This window comes from Lemur catta, chromosome 18 (assembly GCF_020740605.2).
Source record: "Lemur catta isolate mLemCat1 chromosome 18, mLemCat1.pri, whole genome shotgun sequence".
Classification (NCBI taxonomy): domain Eukaryota; kingdom Metazoa; phylum Chordata; class Mammalia; order Primates; family Lemuridae; genus Lemur; species Lemur catta.
Window position 1 is genome coordinate 33187169 of NC_059145.1, and position 24651 is coordinate 33211819.

A 24651-nucleotide genomic window follows, 5' to 3' on the forward strand; every position below is an offset into this window, starting at 1 on the left:
CTATTTTGGGGGATGCTGGCCATGTAGCAGATATTGTACCAGGCTCTGGTATTGCGAGCATGACAGACCAAGTCTTGCCTCCATGGGCTTATGTCTCATGAAAAGGTCAACCAAAACCCAGAAAACAAACAATTAAATAAAATTATCTTTCTAAAATGGGTGCCCCCTGCTAGTCTCTGTCTCACCACCTTGTCTGACTCATTCAGAGCAGAGATCACAATCTGTAATTATTTTGTTTTCTTTGTGCTCCCAACCAGTGGGCAGGGAACATGCCTGGCTCATTCGGTGCTGTATCCCAGGACAGGGCTTTGCATGTCAAAAGTGCTCAGTGAACATAGAGTGAAGTTACAAACGATTAAGCAATGCCTTGTGAAATTTTTGCTTCAAGCCCAGAGTCTAAACTTTAGGCTGCTTTTTTTGGTGCTTGCTGTGGTCAGTCACCACTATATGTAATGAAAATTGAAAAGAAAATCTACTTTCATAATCCAAGCAGCTTTTATGTTGTAAAATGTGTGGGTTTCTTAAGGAGATCATTCTATCCCAGATTAACTGTCTGTGGCTTAATTAAAAAGGCCATTAGAGAACATTTGTCTTCTGAACTTGACACTTGGGGCATATGGAAGTGTCTGGCAGGAACTGGGTTAGGGGAGCTGGGTAGCGTGTTGAGTTGACCTGAAGAGGGCTGCGTGCCTGTGAGGTGAAGAGCTTCTCTTATTATTCCCTGTCCTCCACCAGTGTGGCGTCTAGGGGTATGAGGCTACCATCAACATGTCAGGTTGACAAAATTGTTGAGCCCTAAGAATAGAAGTATAACACCATAAAATTCTATTATCTGACAATACCCAGTAGCAGCAGATGTCCGTGTAACTTACTATCTGCAAAACACATAACAGGAGCTGCCATTTATTGTGCACATACTATGTGCCAGGCCTTGTCACACATCACCTGTGGTCCTCAAAACAGCCTGTCCTGGCAGGCATTATTTCTCATGTATGGATAACATCCCAGAGCCTCAACCTCCTCGTGGCACCTCCCAAGTTCCCAGGTGTAATACTGTAGCCTCTCGAGGCAAGAGAAGCTGAACTCAGGAAGCTCATGGTTTACTCTAGGGAGCAGGACACGCGGGCAGCTGTTCCCCACACCACACCTGAGCACACATTGCTCATTGATCACAGCATTCTCCCACTTGCTGTGTCATGTATTCCTTCTCCATACAGTGCCCCAAGCAGACCCTACCAGACATTCCAGGTGGCAGGTGAGACATAACCTATTTGCTGCACATACTTTAAATGGTGTAGGGAAAGGGCTTTGCCCTAGGAATTAGAATCCTGGATTCAGAGTGTTACACTGTAGCCATGTAACTTTGAGCAAATTGCTTCTCTCTCCTGACCTCAGTTTATTTACCTGTAGCATGGGAATCCCTTGCCTGTACCTGCCTCAAAAAGTCACCAAACAAATATAAGCCAGTGAATTTGTTTCACTGACACCACAGTGCTGTTTTTAATTGTACCTGGATGGTGAATCAATAAGAGCCAGGCCCCTGTACAAACATGAAGCATCCTCAAAAATGGCATGTGTGCCTGGAGTGGTTGCCGGCGTCGTCTTTTCAAGCCCCCCTCTCCCCCCCGGCCCCTGAGTGGAGTATCTGACTTCCTAAAAATCGCTTGGTGAGCTTCTTAATGCAGATTCCTGGGTGCCATCCTGGAATGGCTCCTGGCATCAGCATCTTTAAATCATTCCTCAGGTGATTCTGTGCATGCGGCACCACTGCTTCAATGGAAAAATATGTAGATCTAGAACTCTGCTGCTCTGGATGGAACTGTGTGTGCCTTTGAGATGTTAAGTATCTAGGTAGCTGCCTATGCAAAAAGAGGCCCCAATCCCCTCCCCCCACCTTCTGTCTGGCAAACTGTTATTCTTCCTTTAGACCTATTCAAAAGCCTCATCCTCTGGGAAGACCTCCCTCACTGTGCTTCTAGAGTCCTCCAACCCATGTTGGAGCACCTGCTGTGTACCAGGCACTCTGCTAGGGTCTAAAACGCATTACTGCATTTATTCTTCTCCCTTTGAGAATAGAAGCTGATGTCATCACCACCACCCCCGCCCCTCACCTTGGAGTTGAGAAAGGGTCAAGAGAAGTGAAGTGACTTTCTCTAAGATGTTTGGATCTTACCGCGTTATAGTTAATTGTAATAGGTCTGTCTCTGCTACATGAATATGAGTTCCTTAACCATGGGAATTACTGACCTTTGCATTCCTGGGAGCAAACACAGGGCCTGGCCCATAGTAGATGCTCAATTACCTTTCTTGAAGTGGAGAAATTATAGAACAGTTATAGTAATACGGACAAGAACAGTTCTGGTTGCTTTCCAATCTCGGCCTTTGTCCAAGCTCAGGGTTCTGATAGAGAAGGAGGAGGAGGTGGACTTCTTTGGGAATTGAAGAGTCCAGATGTCTCTAGACTCTCCTATAACCTCATGCCAGTGATTCTGGTCTTTTGGTGGCTTGGGACTTAGCAAGTCACAGATTAGGAACTTGAAACACTTGACTGGTTGGTTAAGCTAAGGATGCAGAAGAGAAATGAATGTATCTTTGATGAGCTTTATTGTGATTTGTAGATGAAATTTCTTTTCTTTTCATAAAAAGAAAAAAACATTTTTCCAAGTCTAATTTGGCACACTGCCTTAGTCAAAAATTTATAAGTTCATTTCAAATACAATTATCTTCAGTTCAATAGTGACTTTTCTGAATTTTGGGTTGTATGACTACAAAATAGGAAGGTTACAGAAGATGTCTAAGGTTCTTTCCAGCATTGTGGTTCTATGATTACATTAGAACCTGGGCTGAGTTTTAGAACAAATTTAAATTACCCAAGTACAAAGCAGCTCTAAAAATGGAATATCTTCAAGTGAATTAGATTGTCTTTCCAGTCTAATCTCTTCTTACAAATTAGTCAGAATCTGAACTTTGTACCTAAATATCTAAGCCTTGATATATGGCGACATTTAGAAAAAGGGAAACACAGAAACAAACTGTACCAGCATGAGTAGGAATAATAATATAAACCAATTATCCTAGAGCTTAATAGTTCCTCGTAATTTCTCAGGTTTTCTTAGAACTGTTCAATTACGTAACTTGGTTAAAGGTTTTGAGTGGCATGGTGGAAATGGTAAGGATTGCATGTGCTGTTGGGTTGCTTTTTTCTTTCCTTCGTCAAAGTCATACTCCCTGTTTACATTTGAACTTTGTTTTATCGTTTGTTTTGCAGCGAAAACGGAAGCAGAGCGCCCAGGATGAAGATGCTGTTAGCCTTTGCAGTCTCGACATAAGTGTAAGTTAGTTCTTTCTGCCTCCCCTGGCATCTCTGAACATGATATTTGTTAATATGCTGTGTACTTGAAGTGGGCTTCTGGGATCTGACTCTGGAATTTATGACTTGGGAGAAAAAAAATTTTTTTTTAATTCATTTCACTGGAGAACGCCGTGTGGCCAACTTAAACTTCCAAGCCGAGTTGTTTATCGCCTATGTCTTTTCTCTCCTAAAATGAGTTGTGAACTCAGTGCATCTGGGTAGAATCTAGAAAAATCCTGCTGTGCTGTTTTAGAGGCTAATTCAAGAAGATGGACCAAATGTTTATCCCCCTTGAGGGTGAAATTAGTGGCTTGGCCCAACCATAGCGAAGACTATAGCAGCGTAGTGGAGAGAGTGCCTTTGGATTCAGTTTGAATCAGATTCTATACTTACCATTTGTGTGACACCTTTCCTCACCTGTTTCGTCATCTGCAGAATAGGGATGAAAAGACTTAGCAAAATTTTTATGAGAGTCAAATAAGACAATAAAAGTGAGAATACCAAACTCATCACCTGGTACGTACTAGGTACCCACCAAATGTTAGCCTCATTGTGTTGTTCTTTAAGCAGAAGTTTGCAAAAGATGCGTAAGTGACTTGGTAGTGGAATGTTGGTGAAGATGAAAGTAAAAAGCTTCCATGGATTTTTTAGGCCGTGTCCTTGGATGCTTACAAAGCAGCTTTCTTTGCATGGCCTCCTTTTCTCCCCACTAACAAGATTGGAAGCCTACCTGGGCCTGTGACACCCTCATTATCCAGGGGCCCGGTGTGGGGTGGGAATTCAGGCCCTCTCTGGGCTCCCCTGTCTTATTCATCTTTTATGCTTTCCTGGGGTTTAGGCACAGTGTTTTGTGGGTCCATTAACGTTAGGCCCTGGTCTCTCTTCTCTACAGAGACCTTGAAAGCTGCTCTTATGAGATGAGAGGTCTTCTATGTTAAGAGTTAAGAACCAAGTCGTGATCTTGGCTCTACTTATTACTAGCAGTGTGTCCTTGGGCAAGTCACTTTCCCTCTCTGGGCCTGTTTCATCATTCATTTAAAAAAAAAGGTTTGGAATCAGGTCTAAAACCTTTGTGAATATGTGAAACTCATTGAATATGGATTGTTAGGTAGTCATCTGATGACAATTATTTACCAGTATAAACAATGTTCTTTTAGTTATTTTTAATTATTGCAGATTTTTATGTGATGCAAACAGCCATGATGGAGTGAGCCTGAGCTGGCATCTAATTAATGCACTTGAGTGTCTTTATTTCACCATATGGTGTTTGCCTGTTCCCATCTTTGGACCACCAGATGAATGGAGTTGGGCCAGCTTACTAGGTTGCCACAGTGACAGGACAAAAAGATGATGTTCTTCTCGGTTGTACTTTACTCATAGAGTATTTTGTTATTGACAAATGAAGTTTTGGAACGTCCCTTATCAGCAATAAGACTTTTTGTGTTTGAATTTTTTAAATTTTGTGGAAATGTACTTTTAGAATTTAAAGACTTTCAGCATGTAAAGACTGTCAGCATTTACAGAGCCCTAAGCCGTCATGTATTCCAGTCCCCTTACTTTTCAAACAAAGAAATAGAAGCCCAGGGAGGTGTAGTGACCCAGGCAAGACTTTAACCCAGGTCATTTCTAAGATCGTGCCTCATCTTACATTTTTCCTCAACTATATATTGATATTTATTTTTCAGGAAAGCACGTCTCCAGATATTTTTTTTGTTGTTGTTATCAAAGAACCACTAAACTCTCATATATTAAAGAATACTTTGCAATTATGAGTTGTGATTGGTTTTTCTCTCAATTGGCATCAATGGCCTTGCCTTCCCATCAAAGTCATTTAAGTCTCAGAAAATGGATAATTCAACTTCTTTTCTCCTTGTGCAGCTGTGGATAATGTTTTCCCTTTTTCTTAACCATCTCATGTGTCATGTTTTGTCACAGTAAGGGGACTTTTATAGAAGAGAAGTCTACCCCATCACCACCAGCCAGGGCTAAGCTTAGGGATTCGGCTCTGGCCAAACTCATTTCTGATTTACCTGCCATTATTCCTGGATCTTGACAAACAGGTTTCCAGAACCTGGGCTGAGCTTCCTCCATTTATTGCCACATAGTAGTATGATAGTTATAGAATTAGAAGAATCCTAGAAGCTGTTGGAGGGACATGAACACTGCTGCTTTGCAGGCTGCACTGACCATTAAAGTCATGTGGAGAGACAGGAGATGTGACAGATCCCCATGTGGCCATGGGGGGAGTGTGACTAATTTTAAGTACCTCGCTCCCAGCAGACACTCAGGAGAGATGAGTTGAATTGAATTAAGTGGTGGGTAGAGCCACCCAGGAGATGTTTTGCCATAAAAGCGACGATGGCTCAATGAACATGAGTCCAATAAGTTAATTGTTCTCATAAACAAATGGCTTTTGTGGGCTACCCAAAGGGATTTTTATCTTTGTACTTTTAAATGGTGATATCCAGTAGACTCCCAGACCCTAGTAACTGGCAGCATTACTGAAGAGTTGTTCTGAGTCTGCTTCTATGTGTAGTGGAAAGTATCTGAGAGAAAAAAAAGGTGGGTTCCAGTGGATGACTCATACCAGAGGATGCAAGGCTTTGGGAAAGTAATATGAGTAACTCTCAATTTCGATTCCATTTGATGAGTGGAAAGATATTCACCAGGTGTGTGTTTGAGGGGACAGGTGTCATTTGGGGACCGGGTCAAATTTCTATTGAGTCCCAGCCCAATGCTGGGTACACAGTGGACTCTTGCTAAATACAGTTGATTGATGGGTTTATTATTTTTTTTATCCTTCCATGTGCTTTTTAATTTATTTTTAACATTTATTTATTTTTATATCGATAGATTTAGGGGGTACAATTGGTTTTTTGATACATGGGTGAATTGTATAGTGTGAAGTCAGGGCTTTTAGTGTAACCATCTACACTGTACCCGAAAGGTCGTTTTTGATCCCTCCTCCCCCACCCTTCTTCCCTTCTGAGTTTCCAGAGTCCATTGTACCACTCTGTATGACCATGTGTACCCATCATGATTGATGGGTTAAAAAACAAAAACAAAACCAATGAGCTCTCCTAATGTGTACCCTTTTTAAAGAAATTTATCTGTGACATAAAGTGGGGAAATGTTGACACAGATGAAATCCCACTTTGATCAAAAAGTAAGTGCCATATAGAACCCTTCAGGGCATCTGAATGATGATGACATCAGACATTCCCACTGACATGTTGCTTTGTTTTAAAGCCGTGGATGATGGTTCTGTTAGGTGCCTGGAGGGGAGTTTTCCCACTGAGCCCCTCTCCAACCTCCTATTGAACTTGGGCTTAAGAGACCAAATAGGAGTGGGTAAGCTAAGAAAAGAGCTTATGCTTACAGAACAGGAATCCTCAATTGTTAGGGGGAGGGGGCTGTGTAACTGACTCATTTGGGGATCTGGTGATAGCACTGGGTCCCAAAAATTTTACCACTGATGTGTGATTTTAGAGGGTTCATGGACCCTAGCCAAGATGCCATATTAAGAGTTCCTCTCGTAGAGGAAACTGGAAGGGCCTTAAAGTCTGGTGATGGGTGACACATCTCCAAATAATTGTTCTCACACCCTCCACCCCCAGCACTTAGTGAAAAATGAATTCGGACTGGAGAGTCATTGCTAGTTGATGATATAATTGGTCTCTATTTTTTCCCCACCACTTCACCCAATCCCCTGGCTGAGCCCCCAGCTTCCTGGCAGGATAGAACACAACTATTCTAGAAGAAAAATAAAAAGCAATGTACACTTTGAGAACAATCTGTAGAGTGCAGAAGGCTCCCAGCAGCCGCCTACAAGTCTCCTCTCACGTCAGAGGATACGAGTGGGATGGCTTCAGAGAGCTCGCCTCCAGAGAGCTCGCCTCCCCCCCACAATTTAAATTTTCTAGTTTAAATTCTAACCTGTAAGAGATGCCTGAGCCATAGGCTGGGACTCCCCCAGGCAAGACGCTTGGTGGGAGAGGCAGCAAGCGTGTTCCGAGGGCGGGGACAGCTCAGCACTAGGACCTGCTCTGCTCAAAAAACAAATGAGCTCTGGGTGGACATAAAAATAGCCTCCAATGATAAAATAATTTAGAAGGTGAAAAAGAATATATGTTGTTTGAAAAAATTTAGACAATGTGAACAATAAAGTATGGCAATCCCACCTCAAAGCAGTAGCTACATTTTGATGTATTTCCTTCCTGTCGTTATACACACACTTTTAACATTTTTTCATTTTGAAAAATATTTCAGGCGTACAAAATGGTATAAAGATAGTGTAAAACCCCACATAGCTACCATATGACTGAAGAAATATGTCTTTTACAGGAAAGCCGAAGACCCTTGCAAAACGCTCACTCTGCTGAGTTTGAAGTTTATTTTTGCCTTGCCTGTCTGTAAACTTGCTAAGCACATGTATCTCTAACTAGCATATATATATTTTAACCAACTTTTAAAATTTATATAAGCTCACACAGTTTTTTAAAATTGGAATCATAACACAAATTAATTTATTCCCATATTTTTCACTTACTGTATTGAGAACACATCACCATATCTTGAAACATTCTTCAAGAACATTATTTTTAATAACAGCAGAGTACTTTGTCAAATGAATGCACCAGATTTATTCAGCCAATCCTTTATTGGGTGTTTAGGTAAGTTCCAGCTTTGCACCATTATAAATAACACTGATGGGCATCGGAGAATATCTTTGTGTAATTTCTTTTATCAGTAGGATAAAATGATATGAAATTCCTGGCTACAAGGCATGGATATTTTTTGAACCTGTGAACAGGTTTATACCCCTCTGGCAGTGAGAGATGGAAATGAATTTTAGAGCCACTGAGTGTCTCAGTGGAACCCACAGACGTGGGGGATTGTTTTCAGGTTTCTCTGGCCCATCTCTCTTCCCACCACATGGCTGGTCCCTTGTTAAGCCTGTGACTTGAGATGGAACGTTTGCTTGTCCCCTACCCTTTAGGGGAGCCCCTGGCAGGGCCCAGACTCCTCTTGTGATTGGTGGCAATGGAGCTGGTAGGCTGCCGTTCCATGCCGGTAGTGCTTCCCCACGTGAGTGCGTGGCTGGACCATGACGGGGGGTAGGACAGGATTGGAGTTCACATTCTTCCTGCATTTGCTTTGCCAACTTGCAGCCACCAAGATGAGCCTTATTTAAGCTTCTGGCAAGGAATACTTGGGAAGAACGTGCTCACACCTCTCAGTACTTTTGAGATCCATATGTTGCTCTTATAACATCTCTTCTGTCCCCTTGAGAAGTCTACACAGAAGTCCACGTGGCAAATGCTCGAATCTCACCCCTTCCCTTTCCTCTAAGGAGAGTAGTTGAGGAAGAGCTGAGCTGCAGTTGGCCAACAGTGGAGTAGCCTTTTCTGGAGCCCACTAATATCATCGCAGACCCTCAGTACTTTGCTGCTTAGCACCATTCAGCATCTCTGTGGCCTCCTCACTGGCCTCTTTCCAGCCTGTTCTCCACACTTCAGCCAGCACCGTCTTTCTAAAGTATAAATCTAGTCTTGTCATGCCTGCCTTCAGGTCCCCAGATTTGTGGCAGTGCTTCCAAAGCCTGGCACCATCTAGCCCCTGCCCACCTGCCCACCTTCCTCCTGAACCACTCCCTTCCACCTTTTCCACATGCAGGCCAGCGTTGCTGGTTTTCTTTCAGTTTCTCAAACTCTTCATGCTCTATCTTGCCACCAGGCCTTTGCACATGTTATTCCCCTGTGTCTGGAATACATGCTAATCCCCTTCCTCCCACACTTCACCTGGCTCATGCCTACTTATCCTTCATATCCATCTCCCTTCTAAGAGGCTCCCAGACTTTCCAGGATTCTTTCGTATTCCTCCCTCCAGAGGTTCCCTACCATCACCACCCTCCACCTGCCCAACCCACCTGCTGCCATCATAGGCCTGTGTCCCTGTCCTGGCCTTTATCATACAGCATTGGGTTGCCTGCTTCCTTGTCACCCTCTATAGCCAGCAGTGAGCTCCTTCTAGGGAGGGCTGTGGGCTGTGTTCCACTCTAGTTATAGCCCCAGCACCTGGAACAGGGCCCAGCCCACAGTAGGTGCTCAATAAACATTGAATGAAGGTAGGCTTAAAGTCTTTTCTATTGTATGAATGACTGAAAGCAAAAGGGCAGATAAATATTTAAAAAAAGTCAACAGCATTTCAAAAGAAAAAGAAAGAAAAAAAGGAGGGGGACGGGAGGTAGAATTCTTAAAATTTAAGGCAGAAGATGAACATATTTATCCCAGATGTGTGATACTAAGAAATCTTTTAAACTCTGATCACTCAGGTTCAGCAAGCTGTTCCTGAATTTATAACAATATATGATACAGTTATGATCTGTTTACAAGTTTACCAATAGCCTGTGAACTCCTTCAAAGCAAATACATACCGTCCATCATAGGTGCTACATTAATATGTCTGGGGTGAATGAATGAATGAATGAATAAATGAGTCTCAGATTGGGTTACTCACATGAGTATTTCTGAGATGCTCAGTATTATTTTTACTAGCATGGGTTTTCTGGGGTAAATATTAATCAGAATTTCAGGGAGGAAAGGGCCAAGTTGCTGGAGTCCTTCATTCTGCAGGATGATGTATAGGGCATTTACCTGGTCTTATTGGCAAACCAGCTTTGAGGTTTATGACAGGCATCTCCTAATTTCCATGACCTGTGCATTCCAACTATTTACCTCATCACGTGGATACTCAAAGCACAGGAGTTGATATAGAAGAGAGAAAAAAAATCTTTTCCTGTCTCAATTAAGCTAAATGGTATTTTATTGCTAAGAAATGTTAAACCAGACACGGAATAGCAGCAGGATTATTTTATCTCTGCTCAGCAGAGTCCAGATAATTTAAAAAGATATAATTTCTGCAATTTTGTTTCTGTTGGTCTGTTCTGGAACTTGCTAACTGGGGAGATTAGCCTTGCCCTGGCCAGCATGAGGCCTTGATGAATTATGTGGGAGAGTTTAATAATGCTCTTATCACCGAGGAGACCAGGCTTGTCGCAGAGATTGGGTCTTCATTAGCACACGCTTGTATTTAACCTGTTGGCATTTTTATGTTTTGGATTTATGATCTGTCCTGGCCGCCTGTGACATTGGGCCTAAGGTAGTGGAGACCCTACGTTCAGTCCAAAAGTGGTTCTGATGCTGTCATCGCAGGTGGCAAATTTGCTCGTTGTTAACATAGACACCTTGCATCTTGTCTTTCGCCTAATGGATTAGGCAGTGGGTGATAGTAATTGCTGTGATCTTTTCTCTTTGACCCACCTCTTGAAAAGCACAGTGACAAAGAAATTCCAAGGAGCTTCAAGACATACTCTCCGAAGCTGATGATGTTACAAAGTATAAGTCAGCATATTCATCTGTTCCATCTCCCCTTCAAAGATATTGATGGGGGCCGGGCGCGGTGGCTCACGCCTGTAATCCTAGCTCTGGGAGGCCGAGGCGGGTGGATCGCTCGAGGTCAGGAGTTCGAGACCAGCCTGAGCAAGAGTGAGACCCCGTCTCTACTAAAAATAGAAAGAAATTATCTGGCCAACTAAAAATATATATACAAAAAAATTAGCCGGGCATGGTGGCTCATGCCTGTAGTCCCAGCTACTCGGGAGGCTGAGGCAGTAGGATCACTTAAGCCCAGGAGTCTGAGGTTGCTGTGAGCTAGGCTGATGCCACGGCACTCACTCTAGCCCGGGCAACAAAGTGAGACTCTGTCTCAAAAAAAAAAACAAAACAAAGATATTGATGGGACCCAAGTTAAGAGAGGGTTCCTGTGCCCCAGAATACCTGTTTGTTTGAGTTTGTCACCAGAGTTACAAGTTTGGTGTAACCAGAGTTACAAGAGACTGAACATTGCTCTGTACCTCAGTTTCCTCACCTGTAAAACAGAAATTGTGACAATGCCCCGTCTTAAAGTTGTAAGGATTAAAATGAGTTAATTCATGGAAAGTACTTAGCACCTGACCCATCTTGAGCGCAAAAAATACTAGCTGTTGTTGCTATTGGTTTCATTAGACAAAATCAACATTACAGTTAAGTTTGAAGGTCTTTGTGGTTGGCACAGTATGCCATAAATAGAACTGATTGTGAAATTTAAAAAAAACGGCATATTAAAAAACATATACAAAGATTTTTATTACAGAATTTTTTATAATAGCCCAAAACTGGAAACATCACAAATGCCTGAATTATATAGAGACTTGTAACTATATTACAGAATGTAAGTGTAAAATGCAATTAGAGAACACATTATATATACATATATATAATATTAATATTATACCCCCATACGTTTACATATATTTGTCTATGTAAGGGAAGAAGCATAGAAGAACATACACTGTATTCTGGATAGTGCTTAGGTTGGGAGAATGGAATTACAGGGATGAGGAGATGAAATTCCAGGGGTTCTTAACCTATGGCATCTTGTGAAACTCATGAATACCCCCTGCCCCCAAAGACTGTTTATATCAGCTTAAAGTAAATTACATAAGATTATAGCAAACCAATTATATTGAAATCTAAAAATATTTTAAAAACAAATTTATGTGCTTCTTAACTAATGAATTAGGAAACAAGATCTGGCAACAAGTCTAATAACTATTAGACCTTCAATGAGATAATAAGAATAAATGATATTTTGAAACACCTGCACTGTCATTTGAAAATATATGTTGACAGTCACAAGTCTGAGAATGCTTCTCTGATTTGTGGCCTCCATTCATACTGGAAGGAAATCCTAAATTTCAATTGTTGATGAAAATAAAGATATGTATTTTTTTCCATCCAAGCTTGAAGATGCCCTGAATTTTATACATTGACCCTTTAGGGCTCTGAGGATTCTAGGTTAAGAAGTCCTGCTTAAGACACTCAGTCTGTTTTGACAAGCTTTGTCTTGTGTTACTTTTGTAACACAAATGACTGAAAAAAGTACAAGTGCAATAGATTTTGACCTGTTGGTATATGAAGTTGTTAGTGTCAGTAAAGGGGAGAATATAAAACATTATGTAAAAGTTGCTTTTAGGAAGACCTTGCAATAGCCATTAAATCAGTTCTCCACACTTGGTGTTTAGATTTTTCTTTGAGACCATCTTAGCTGGCCAATCCTTTGCATTGCTTTTTGAAATAGATGACTTGAGCTCCCTAAATATTTTAGTAGAAGATCTTTTCTGCTTCTTCTACTATTAAAAAAAAATTTTAGGGTGGAAAAATGTTCTTATATTTTAGAGATGAATACTGAAGTATTTAACGGTAGAATATCATGATATCTGCCATTTACTTTTGAATGCTTTAGCATAAAATATAAAATGAATATTTTAAAGAGAAAAACAATTTTATTTTTAATTATACAAGTAACACAGAATACATTCTCATCCTTTAGAAAATCAAACTTCAGAGATAGAGCTAACAGTGGCCCCACCGTGCCCTGCTCCCACTTACCTCCTCAGGTATCATCCTGGTTATCCATTTAGTGTCTCCTTCTGGATATTTAAATATAGTTAGATAGATAAATAGAGATACAAAAGTTAGTTTGTGATGGTTTTTTAAGGACATGAGTTGTCATTATTTTTATTTGACTGTACAACTTGCTTTTTTTTTTCCTTTTAAATAGACTTTTTTTTTTTAAGAGGAATTTTAGGTTCACAGCAAAATTGAACAGGAAGTGCAGAGTGTTCCCATGAACCCCCTGACTCCATAGATACATAGCCTCCATTATCAATATCCCCCTTCGGGGTGGCACATCCGTTACAATCGATGAACCTCCATTAACACATCATTTTTTACCTGAGGTTCACAACATTCATCGTTTACTTTAGGGTTCCGTCTTGGTGTTGTATATCCTATGGGTTTGGACAAATGTATAATGACATGTCTCCACCATTTTAGTATCATACAGAATAGTTTCACTGCCCTAAAAATCCTCTGTTCCACCTCTTCATCCTCCTTCCCCACTAACCTCTGGCAACCACTGATCTTTTTACTGTCTGCATAGTTTGCCTTTTTCAGAATACCATATCATTGGACTCATACAGTATGTAGCATTTGCAGATTGGCTTTTTTCACTTAGTAATATGCATTTAAGTTTCCTCCATGTCATTTCGTGGCTTGATAATTTACTGCTTTTTTATCACTGAAAAATATTCTATTGTATGGATGTAACACTGTCCATTCACTTCATGAAAGCTATGTCTCATTCTTTTTAATTGCTGTTTACTGTTGCATAAAATAGATGAGTATAGTTTATTTTTAACTCGATTCTCTGTTGAGGAACATTGTTGTTGTGTTTAATATTTCCCAGTTACAAACAATGACCATCTTCATACTCCAGAGCAAGGAGTAAAGTAGACGCAAAAAAGTGCCTGCGGACACTTTCTAACTTTAATGTTAATGTCAATCGTATTAGATTTCCATTTTTGTGGTCTACTTTCATGTGCTATTTTGTATTATTTCCATTCATGGACACCAAAGAAAAGCAAATAAGTAAAAACCAAACTGTTACCAAATGCAGATGTGAATAGGCTGTGAAAATTAGTGGGTAGAAAAAGTAAATCTTGTCTTTGTCATGTATGCACTGTTTAAATAAAGGTGTTTCAACTCTTAAACTCATATATCCAGAAGTATATTCCCTCTATGTCATCTATAATTAAATATATATAAATTATATTTGTGAATTTAAAGAATAACCTTGTTATATGGACAAAGTTTACATCTCAACTGCCTTTAAAAATATGTAGTTTATCATTAACACTATTTTGAGTGAGGCTATTTGCAGTAAGACATCACTAGAAAATAATGCTTTTGCTTATGATTTTTTTTCCTAGACTGTAGCCTGGATCCGTCCACCTGAAAATTATATAAATAATATTGGTTAGGAAGTTCCATCCGGGCTTCCATTCCTAGCTAATTGAGTTTTTCCTCAAATGACTTATGTAATTACATTAATTACATCAAGCCTCTTCTTTGATCTGGTTTATATATTCCTGGTCTCAATAGCAGAAGCAGTTTTTCTTTTTTCTTACTTTTTTTTTTTTTTAGACAGAGTCCTACTCTGTTGCCCGGGCTAGAGTGAGTGCCGTGGCGTCAGCCTAGCTCACAGCAACCTCAAACTCCTGGGCTTAAACGATCCTACTGCCTCAGCCTCCCCAGTAGCTGGGACTACAGGCATGTGCCACCATGCCCGGCTAATTTTTCCTATATATATATTTTTAGTTGCCCAGCTAATTTCTTTCTATTTTTTTAGTAGAGACGGGGGTCTTGCTCTTGCTCAGGCTGATCTCGAACTCCTGACCTCAAACAATCCGCCTGCCTCGGCCTCCCAGAGTGCTAGGATTACAGGTGTCAGCCACTGCGCCCGGCCTCTTTTTTCTTACTTTTCTCAATTGTGTCTGATACCTGTTCTCTGTGAAGAAAAGGTGATATGTTTACTTTTGCCTTTGATATTACTGTGCATATAATTTTATATTGCTTGATTGACATTTAAATTCTTGGGTAACTGCTGAGAAATGTTAGAAGAATGAAGTGTCCAGGGGAATTCTCCTGGTTTGTGTGTCTTTCCCTACCCTGCTGTTTAACTTACCCTGATGCATGCTGATGAACTTACGGAGACAGCTGGCCCAGTGTGACCAAGTGGTTTCTCTGTTAGCAAAACTCATGACTAATATTGGAGGTAAAACATTTGAAACTGACATGGGCTTGTCTTCAGCGGTCAAAATGCCAGCTTTGGGTTAAAACTCCTTAGAAATCCTGCAGAGAAACTGCATGTGTTTATTCCCCAAGTAGATTGACTTTTTCCCTCTGTAATACTGTAAATGAGACTTTTTTTGTCACTCTCCACACAGCTCAAAATATCAATTTCTAAAACTGGAACCTTCTGCTGAGCATTAAAATCAATAAATCTAAAGAGTTTTCTTCGTCTTGATTTGGCAGAGGAAAGTGATAGTTTTGCTGGGCACGTCAGTATAAATAAAATATGTATTACTAAAGAATTGATGGGCGCATTTGTTCATTCTCTACTGCACTCATTAAGGGCAGGCACTAATTCAATCTGCTGGTATTTATTGAGCCCTCCCGCACCTCAGGCACAGGCCACTGAATGAAGCTAAAGTCTTTCATCTGCAGAAAAGTGGGGATTGTGCTCTCGATCCTGAAACAAGTTAACCAAGCCCAGAGAAGGGACATCTTAGCTGTACCTGGGGTTGTTTTTCTCCTTCCTCTAAGGGAACAATTCCAGATTATTGGTTTTGAAAGATAGGAATTTTACTACAGATTCTGCTAATATTTTTCTCTCCTAGAATATCCTTGAAATTTACTTATTTGCTCCTAGCTAGTCAACTCAAAGACTCAGTTGGGGAAGTGCTTCACTTTATTTTATGCAAAAGCTGGCCGAAAAATTATAATGTATGGTAGACTTTGCATCTGTGCTCTCCCTAGAATTAGGCATTAGGCTCTAGAAGCGTGGGGTTACAAAGCAACATCTCCAGAATTTTTAGACCTGGAAAGGACCTTTCATTCTGTGGATGTAGAGAGGGTTGTGGGGTACTGGCCCTTTTTAGGCGGAAGGAGGTTGTTTTTAAAGGAGCCAGTTCTGTAAATAATAATTAATAAGAGTATTTAACAAAATGCCTCAGCTGTTGATTTTGTTCTGCAAAGCTTCATTCAGATCCAAGCCCTGGTGATCAGTGGGGTGATGGTTTGATAATACCACTGTCAACTCTGCCTTTAAGTAGAACCAGAATCACAGCGTTATCACCTCCTCCAGCTGGACCACATAATCAGGCCCCCAGCCTCTCAGTGGTGGCTGGCTGATTCCAGGGGCCTCCCATCTGGTCTTCCTCATTTTCCTTCAGGTTCTGCTCAGATGTTCTTAGACCGGCTTTCTCCATCTCCCTGTATGAAATAGCATTTCTATCCCCCACCCTAGCACTCCCTTCTCTTCTTATCTGACTCTGTTTTTTCTTCACAGCCTTTATCATCACAACTGCTACATTATGTTTTTTTTTTTAAATTTACTAGTATCTGTCTCTCCACACGAGAATATAACTTTTATTTTGTTTTTTGCCATATTCTCAAATTCTGGGACAGTGTCTGGCATTGAGTAGGTGCAATAAACATTTGTTGGATAAATGAACGAGCGGCCAGTTCATTGTTCATGTGTGGCAGGCCGTCTTTGGAGGGTTACTATAAACACGAATTGGATTTATCTTGGCAACAGTTTAAGAATGTCTGTCTTCCTTTATGCACATAGTTGCAGTCCCTCATTTTTGAAGAAAACCAATAAAACAAGAGGCAAAATCAAGGCCTACCTAATGAGACCTTGTGGTATACAAAGCAAGATAAGTGAAAATAATGCCAGGCTTTTATGCACTAATAAAATAAATCAGCCCAAAGATAAGAGCATATAAGGAATGTGAAATGTACACATGGTCTCATACAGATGTAGGATTGTTAACACCAGAGCTTTCACAGCTAACTCAGTTGGTATGGCAGGATCTCTCAAGATAATGATACGAATGGAAATTTTCTGTTAAAATGAAAAACATTTTGCTTTTGGAATCTCAATTCCTTTCCACTTAACTGCTGTGTTTATTGAGTGTACAATACTGCTCCTGCTGCCTACCATGTGGTTACAGAATGAGAGAAGCTTTAAGCAGCTGTCAATCAACACTCATCACTTGTTTATCCAAGTTCGTGGAGAAGGAGTATATTCTAGGTGATACAAAAACAGTGGAGTGCCAATATACCATTTGTATCTCACCTAGAATGTGTTCCAGCCATTACATTTAAATGTGAGTATGCTTTGCATCTTGAGCTTTCTCAATACTGTGAAAACATAAGGGAGACATGTTGGAGAGACCCAGCAATGCATGAACTAGAAGTGCACCAGGCTCTCCCAGCAGGACCAGGGCGGGATGCTTCCCCATTTTGCCTCCAGGGCATGGAGGAACCTCCCCTGGAAAAGTGATGCAGGGCACTCGCCATGCTGGCCCACCACCTTTAGTTTCCCTTTTTTACTTTGTGTGTTGAACTTATCTAACCTGGAAAAAGTAAATAAGGTTTTGGTTTAAAATGCCTTTTATTTATTATAAGCTTCAAAGACAGTGGAAACTAAATAAGACAGGCACTGAATGGATCCAGAAATGGATCTGATGAGCTACTCAGCTTAATCATGTTAATAACCTAAAAAAAAAGGTGTTTTTTTTTTTTATTTTCAGATAACCCAAAAGGCGTATGATTCACTTATAGCTAAAGAGGTGATTGCACCTTGAACAAGATGTCTCTCTTAGTTCAGGCTGCTGTAACAAAATACGATAGATCAGGTGGCTTATAAACAACAGAAATCTGTTTCTCACAGTTTTGGAAGCTGGAACTCTGAGATCAGGGTGCCAGCTCTGGTGAGAGTCCTCTGCTAGATTATAGAGTTCTCCACCCTCATGACCTAATCACCTCCCACAGGCCCCACCTCTAATACTATCACATGGGAGTTACGATTTCCACATATGACTTTGGGGGGACACAAACATTCTATTCGTAACAATGGCCAAGCTCCCAGATGACACCTCACCAGCCACCTGTCTAGATGTCATTAAAGCCAGAGGAATTGACTAACTTCCATAGCGGAGAGAGAAAAGGGAAAAAAATATCTTTTTAATATGGTTTGGATACAGTGAGTTTTCACAAATTTGAATATTACATGTAGCTAAAAAAAAACTCAGCTTTAAAAAATTATGAATAATCTTTCTTTACATTAGATATTTCATGTTGGTTTGCCTTCACGTAGAAAAGGGGGTTTCTGAAGTTGTGTGTTGTATGTTGTATGTTCCTGAAGTGTGTTTCTCATGGCTATTGACAACTCGCTGTGCTTTGCTCCGCTGTCTTTGCCTTAGCAGGTTCGTTCTCCTTTCAAGCCAGTGCATGTATTGCCAAATCGTGTTCTCTGCTAGATTGCTGTTTTAAGTTTTGCCGTGTTCCTCAGTGATGGTCTCTCTCTGTAACACAACCAGAAATTGAGGCTGAAATTTAATTTTGTCAGATTGCAGAAATTGTCTTGCCATGTGCTCGCCATCCCCACAGGGAAGTGGAGGAGTGTCTGAAATGAGAAATGAGCTGGCTTCTGGCAACTCCTGAAGAATGTGTCTGAAAACAGGGGTGGTATGAAGGGAGGGTTATCACTGTGTGTTATATAATGAAGGGCATGATTGATGGGCTCTCAGGAAACCACAGTAGGGAACAAAACTGCCTTTGGGACCCTGGAGGTTTTGTTTAGTTTGGGGGCTTATGTTTGACTGAAGGGCTCACGTTGTTGACAAAAGGGTGACATTTTACTGAGCAGGCTTTGAAATGTTATTATATGTGATTTGGTCTCAGAGCAGCAAGTGTGGTTCTATGGGAAGGAGGATATTGAGTCATTATCCTTCTGTTTGCTGTGGGGAGACGGGTATCAAGACTTTCTCTTAGGGAGGTCTGCGTTAAATGGCATTGATCATTGAATAACTTTCTCATCTTCAGGTGACTTGGAAGTTATTTCTAGACTGTAAGGTCCTTGAGGGCCTTACATGTATTCTTTCTTTCTTTTTCTTTTTTTTCCTCTTTTTTCTTTTTGGGACAAGGTCTCACTCTGTTGCCTGGGCTGGAGTGCAGTGGCATCATCGTAGCTCACCACAGCCTCCAACTCCTGGGCTGAAGCAATCCTCCTGCCTCAGCCTCCCAAGTAGCTGGGACTACAGGTGCGTGCACCACTACGCCCAGCCATTTATTCTTTCACTCATATTCCTGTTGTTTGAGCATTTCCTACACTCATACTGTGTGGTGGTGAGAGAATAACTTTGTGAGCAAAGCAAGCACGGTTCAAGTGACTTACAGTCCAATATGGACACAGACATTAATTAATAAGACGGTAACAAGAATATCATAACAAATGAAAATAAGATCTTTGAAGGCCAGAGAAACATGTTGCTGTCGGGGCATTTAACCAAGGACCTTAACTTAGTCATGAAAGGTTAAGGAAGGAAGCCATCTCTGGGGAAGTAAGATCTGAAAGAAGGAAGGGTGTTCACTAGGTTAAAGAGGAGAGTAAAGGAGTTGTAACCATGGGAATGCCATGTGCAAGGGCCCTGTGGCAGGATGGAACGTGCTTCTTTGAAGGCAAATGCGGCTGGTAGGTGGGAGACGGTGAGATGAGGGTGGTTGACAGGAACCAGACCACGCAGAGCTTCAAAGGCCATGCTCAGGATTTGGCCCTTTATCCTAAGAACAGTAGGGAGTCACTGGGGAGGGAATGTGTTAAGCAAGGGTGTTGTTTGTGTTTTGAGAAGATTCCTCTGGCTGATTATGAGGTCAAGGATAGATGTGGATGACAAGTAGGAGGCTGCCTTACTTTCCTGATGAGAGATGGCCGTGTCCTGGGCTTAGCAGGCTTCAGAGCAGAAGGTTTGAGAGACGTGTACAGCTTTGTATCTTTACTGCCTGGTCTGGAGTGGGCACTTGGTAAATGTTTCCCTTCACAGCATGGATTAGGAGACTTAAGTTTGTTTTATTTTGACTTTCGTCATTAATATCAGACCTTGTACCTATTGCTGCACCACTCTGGGCCTCAGTTTCCACATCTATAAAATAATATAAGATGAGCACATCCTTTCCAGTGCCAAAATTCCCTGGGTTCATGATGTTTTGAGTACCGTGGGTTTTGCAGGCAGACAATTAAAAGGTAAATCGTATTGGTTAATTCAAGTCCTTCTCTCCAACTCCTTGGATGGTAGAAGAAGACATGCAGTTAGGGGGCACCACTGTGTACTTTTCCATGTCATTTATGGCAAACATAAGACCATTCTTTAATTAGGATGGCTTTTTAAAACACACCAGATGTGAGTCATTAGAAAAACAAAATCAAACCCTTCATGTGAGTAGGAGTGAATGCAGGGGTTCTAATGAAGCAACCCAGGGTACACAGCCTAAATGAAGTGCAAAAAGCTAGGGGAGGTTTTGCTAAGGGGGTTCGTTTGACTCTTGTGTCCTATGATTTGGGAATCCTTTGTCAGCAATAGTAACAGGCACGCTTAGCTGCAACCACAAACATTTTCCAATGGAGGAGTGGTGATAACATGAATTTCATTGACCTAAAAAAAAATCTAATGACAGGGTCAAGGGAAAGGCAAGAAGTATAATTTGCTGGTCAGCCTTGGTCAGTGGCCCACAGCAGCCTCGTCCTGTGTGAGACTTTAAGTGAATGCACATTGGCATGGAGGTTCCCAGGGCAAGGGGTCCCACGACTCAGCCATGGCCTTATAGAGGAGCCACAAATTAAAATAAGAGCAGCACTGTTGAGCTTCACATTGCAAGCAGACTGCTTTTTTTGAGCCGTGTCGCCCAGCAAAATAATCCCTGTAAAAGTTTTCTGTTTAGTTGTTGGAACAAGAGCAGAGATTTGGGGAAAGAATATTTCCCCACCCTCTTAAAAAGTGGTTTGGTGTTGGCTGTTCAGCGGATCTGGGTTCAAACCGGGCATGGGGGTGGAGGGATCTACGGAGTGGAGAGGTTCCTGGGTGGTTCTCAGGTTGTTTGTAGGGTTTTTGTTGCATCTCTCACCCTTACAGAAGGGCAGCCTGTGCCTGCTGTTTGCTTCCACTCCCCACTGTGCATTTGCCTCTGTATGTAGTATTCCTTTTAAAATCCCAAATGGTGTCGGTGAGGAGGGTCAGGGACTTACTCTTCTTGTGGCTTCTTCATTTCAACCTGTGGATGGGAATCTGTATTTTCGCCTTTGTATCAGATTAGCCAGAGATAACCCCATTTTTCTAGTGTACTCTGTTAGTGTGTATGGGTTTGGGGACCACTTGGGAGCTATTATAGGTACAGACCGGCAGAAGTGGAGCTGCCACTTCTTACATTGTGAAGACATTTGGAAGAGAAAGAGTTTAAAAAAAAAGTTAGAAGGTTTCAGTAACCTTTGGAAGAGAGAAAGGAACAAGAGTCTGAGGCATGTTCTCCAGTTTTGTGGGGAAACGGGGTGGGGGGTGCTTCTGGCGGGAGATTCGGACTCTGCAGTGGCAGACTCCACTCTTTGCTCCCTGCAGGGCTCTGGACAGCCCCTCCTGTGGGCCTGGCAGATCTTTCGGCCTCTCCCCAGCCCCCAGCCTCTCTCACGTTATAAACTCAGGCTCCCTTTAAGAAGGGAAGATCCCTAGCCCCCTTCTGCAAATGCATCAAGGAGGGAAAACCCAGTCCCAGAGAACTGTTGAAGCCCCAGCTTTAGCACTGCCACACACTCTCCTCTGGGCTCAAGTTTCCTTCCTTTTCCTACTAGGAAGAGTGTTTCCTTTGCATGTTTTCACGGGGGCAATCTAAGTTTTAAATTTTGAGTATTTGAGGAGCTTGTGTTGATTTTGCCCCAAACCTAGATGACAGATTGAGCTCCAGTTCCTTCCAGCCCCAAGCTTCCTGGACAGTCTAGGGCCATCCTTTGAAGTGTGCAAGGGAAGATGGCCCTTAAAACTCCTCCATGTTCCACACCCCCCCACACACAAGTTGATGGCCAAGGTCCCAGGCAGAAGGCGACAGAAGGGGAAAGTACCAGCACTTACCGAGGTCTCACTGGTGCCAGGTACTTTGTACAGCAGCCTCTCTGCCTGCAGAACAAGCCTGGGAGGTGGTTATCTTCACACCCATCTTATAGGAAACCGAGGCTGACTTGGTTTCTTTTCTCAGAGCCTTCTCTCCTTTCCCCGCAGCAGAGGGCTGGGGGCACTTTATTTGTGGTATTGCCTTTTCATTGCAAGCCCAGAGACCACTCATAAAGGCAGAACTTCCCTGTTCGTTAGTATCCATGATTCAAGAGAAGCCCTGGCGTCACCCCTCCTTCCAGCTGGCCTTTGCCAGCTTCTGAACAGGAAATGACCTTGGCACACTTTATTTGCTTCACCCGCCACCATCCATTAGGCTGATCTAAATCATAAATCAGATCCCATTACACCCCTTAGTTAAATTCTCCAGTGACTGCAGGGGGGCTCCTGTGGGGTCTATAAATTTGGATTGGAAAAAAATTACATTTTTATTTTCACTAACCTCCAGCTGAAATTTACATTTCCTTTCTATAAATGACAACAACAAACCACAGCGATATCAGCAGTTACCTGTGACTTTGTCACCAAAGAACACACTGGTATTTTGTTTTCACATTACATTGGTTGTATATGTCTCAAAATATCAAGTATGCCCATGATTATTCAAACTGACAGTAGTGATTAGACCCCCCACCACATCTGTTGTTTAAAGGATGGACAAAGAAACCATAGGATAAATTAGTATTTTAATGCTGATAACTCTATTTCAATATAATGGGTTTCTTTAATCGGAAGTGTACCAATGTGGTGGGGGAGAGGCAATGGGCAGTCTGCCCTGGGTTCAGGCCATAAGGTGGTACTCTGGTTAAACAATTTGAAAACAATAGTAAAGTCAACTTAAAGTCTATTATTCCATTATCACTATAGGCTGGCAACTCTAAATAATGTCCATTATAAAATGCTCTTCTCTAATGGGATAAACCACTCCCATCTTCTCCCTGCCCCCACACGCCCACCCTTGGCTTTTCATAATCCTACCTTGTTTTTTGCTTTTACTTTTGGCATTTTGCAAGGCACAGAAACAATTAAGAATCCCTGACTTAGAATAAAATGTAGATTCACTTTCCTTGGCCTCTAGGGCCCTGTATGCCTAGGCCCCTGCCCACCTGCCAACCTCATTTCCCTCCACCCTTCCCCTCTCTTGGTACCTTCTAGTAAAGCAGAACTTCCTGATGCTACTCAAACATGCCGGGTTCATTCTTGCCTTTCTGTCTCCCACCTTGTTCTAATCTCAGTTTTCAATGTCACCTCCTTGCAGAGGCCGTCCCTGCTAACCCAGTGGAAAGCAGGCCCCACCCTCCCTGCAAGTGCTTTCTCCAGGCAGTTATTACTACCTGAACCATCTGTTGTTCCTGTTGACAGTCTGCCTCCCCTCATCAGAAGGAATATCCATGAGCACAGACTCCGATTGTCAACTGCCGTGATCCCTAGCACCCTGACAAGCACTGCCAGGGGCTCAGTATCCTCAGAGCTGTGTTTACTTCTCTTGGACTGTCCATGGTAGCACCCAGTTGATCATATACATTTAATTTTAGTATTTATTTTTTAACTTATTTTAGAGACAATGTCTCATTCTGTCGCCCAGGCTGGAGTGCAGTGGCACAGTCATAGCTCACTACAGCCTCCAACTCCTGGGCTCAAGCGATCCTCCTGTATCAGCCTCCTGGGTAGCTGGGACTACAGGCATGTGCTCCCATGCAGAGATACAGAGTTGGGGGTCTCACTGTGTTGCCTAGGCTGGTCTCAAACTCCTGGGCTCAAGGGATTAAAGTGCTGAGATTACAGGGATGATCCCCTGTGCCCGGCCTGATCATATATGTTTAATCAGTAGGCTTAAAACCATTAAATTGTTCCTTCAAAATCAGGAAAAATGTATTCAACTATAAAAATGCATGTAGGTACAGCAAATGGGTAATGCAACCATGACAGCTGAGGAAAGAAGAAACCTTTCAAACTGTGATTTGTAGGTCAGAAAATGGCACCAGAGCCGGGCATGGTGGCACACACCTGTAGTCCCAGCTATTAGAGAGGCTGAGGTGGAAGGATCACTTGAGCCCAGGAGTTTGAGGCCACAGTGCATTATGATTGCACCTGTGAATAGCCACTGTACTCCAGCCTGGGCAACATAGCAAGACCCTACCTCTAAAAAAAAAAAAAAAAAAAACCTAAGAAACTTAAAAAAAAGAAAAGAAAAAGAAAATGGCACCAGATTTTGCCCCCTTTCTTTGGTATTGTATCGGTTTGGAGAACGCAGCAGAAATCCTGGCTCACAGAGCCTTCAACAGTAAGGATGCTTTGTGTCTCACAGAATTAGAAGTACAGAGGTAGGTTGATTTCTGATTGACTCAGAAATCAGAAATCACTCACCTCTCACCAAGCTCTCAGGTCCTTTCCATCTCCCTAAATTCTCTGCACCCTCCAGGCTTGTGTCTCTTGTGGTTGCAAGATGGCTGCCAGTAGCCACTGTGGTGATGTGTTTCCATTTTCTAGAAAATAAGTCCTTCCCTTTAATGTGATTGGGTACATTAGGTCACATGCTCATCCCTGGGCCAATAACAGCATTCAAAGGAATGTTGTGAAGATTGACTCAGACTTTGCAGTAGGAATGAATAGGATGTACACTGGCAGATAA

At 41.9% G+C, this 24651-nt stretch overlaps 1 protein-coding gene across 3 annotated transcripts in view; it reads left to right on the forward strand.

Moving 5' to 3' along the window:
- ARHGEF3 (Rho guanine nucleotide exchange factor 3) overlaps positions 1-24651 on the forward strand; it is a 290909-nt gene that overhangs the window by 152129 nt on the left and 114129 nt on the right. For all 3 annotated transcript variants that reach the window (XM_045530912.1, XM_045530913.1, XM_045530915.1), the window contains one exon: positions 3269-3331. In XM_045530912.1, coding sequence (XP_045386868.1) covers positions 3269-3331 — 63 coding nt within the window. The remainder of the gene's footprint in view (positions 1-3268; positions 3332-24651) is intronic.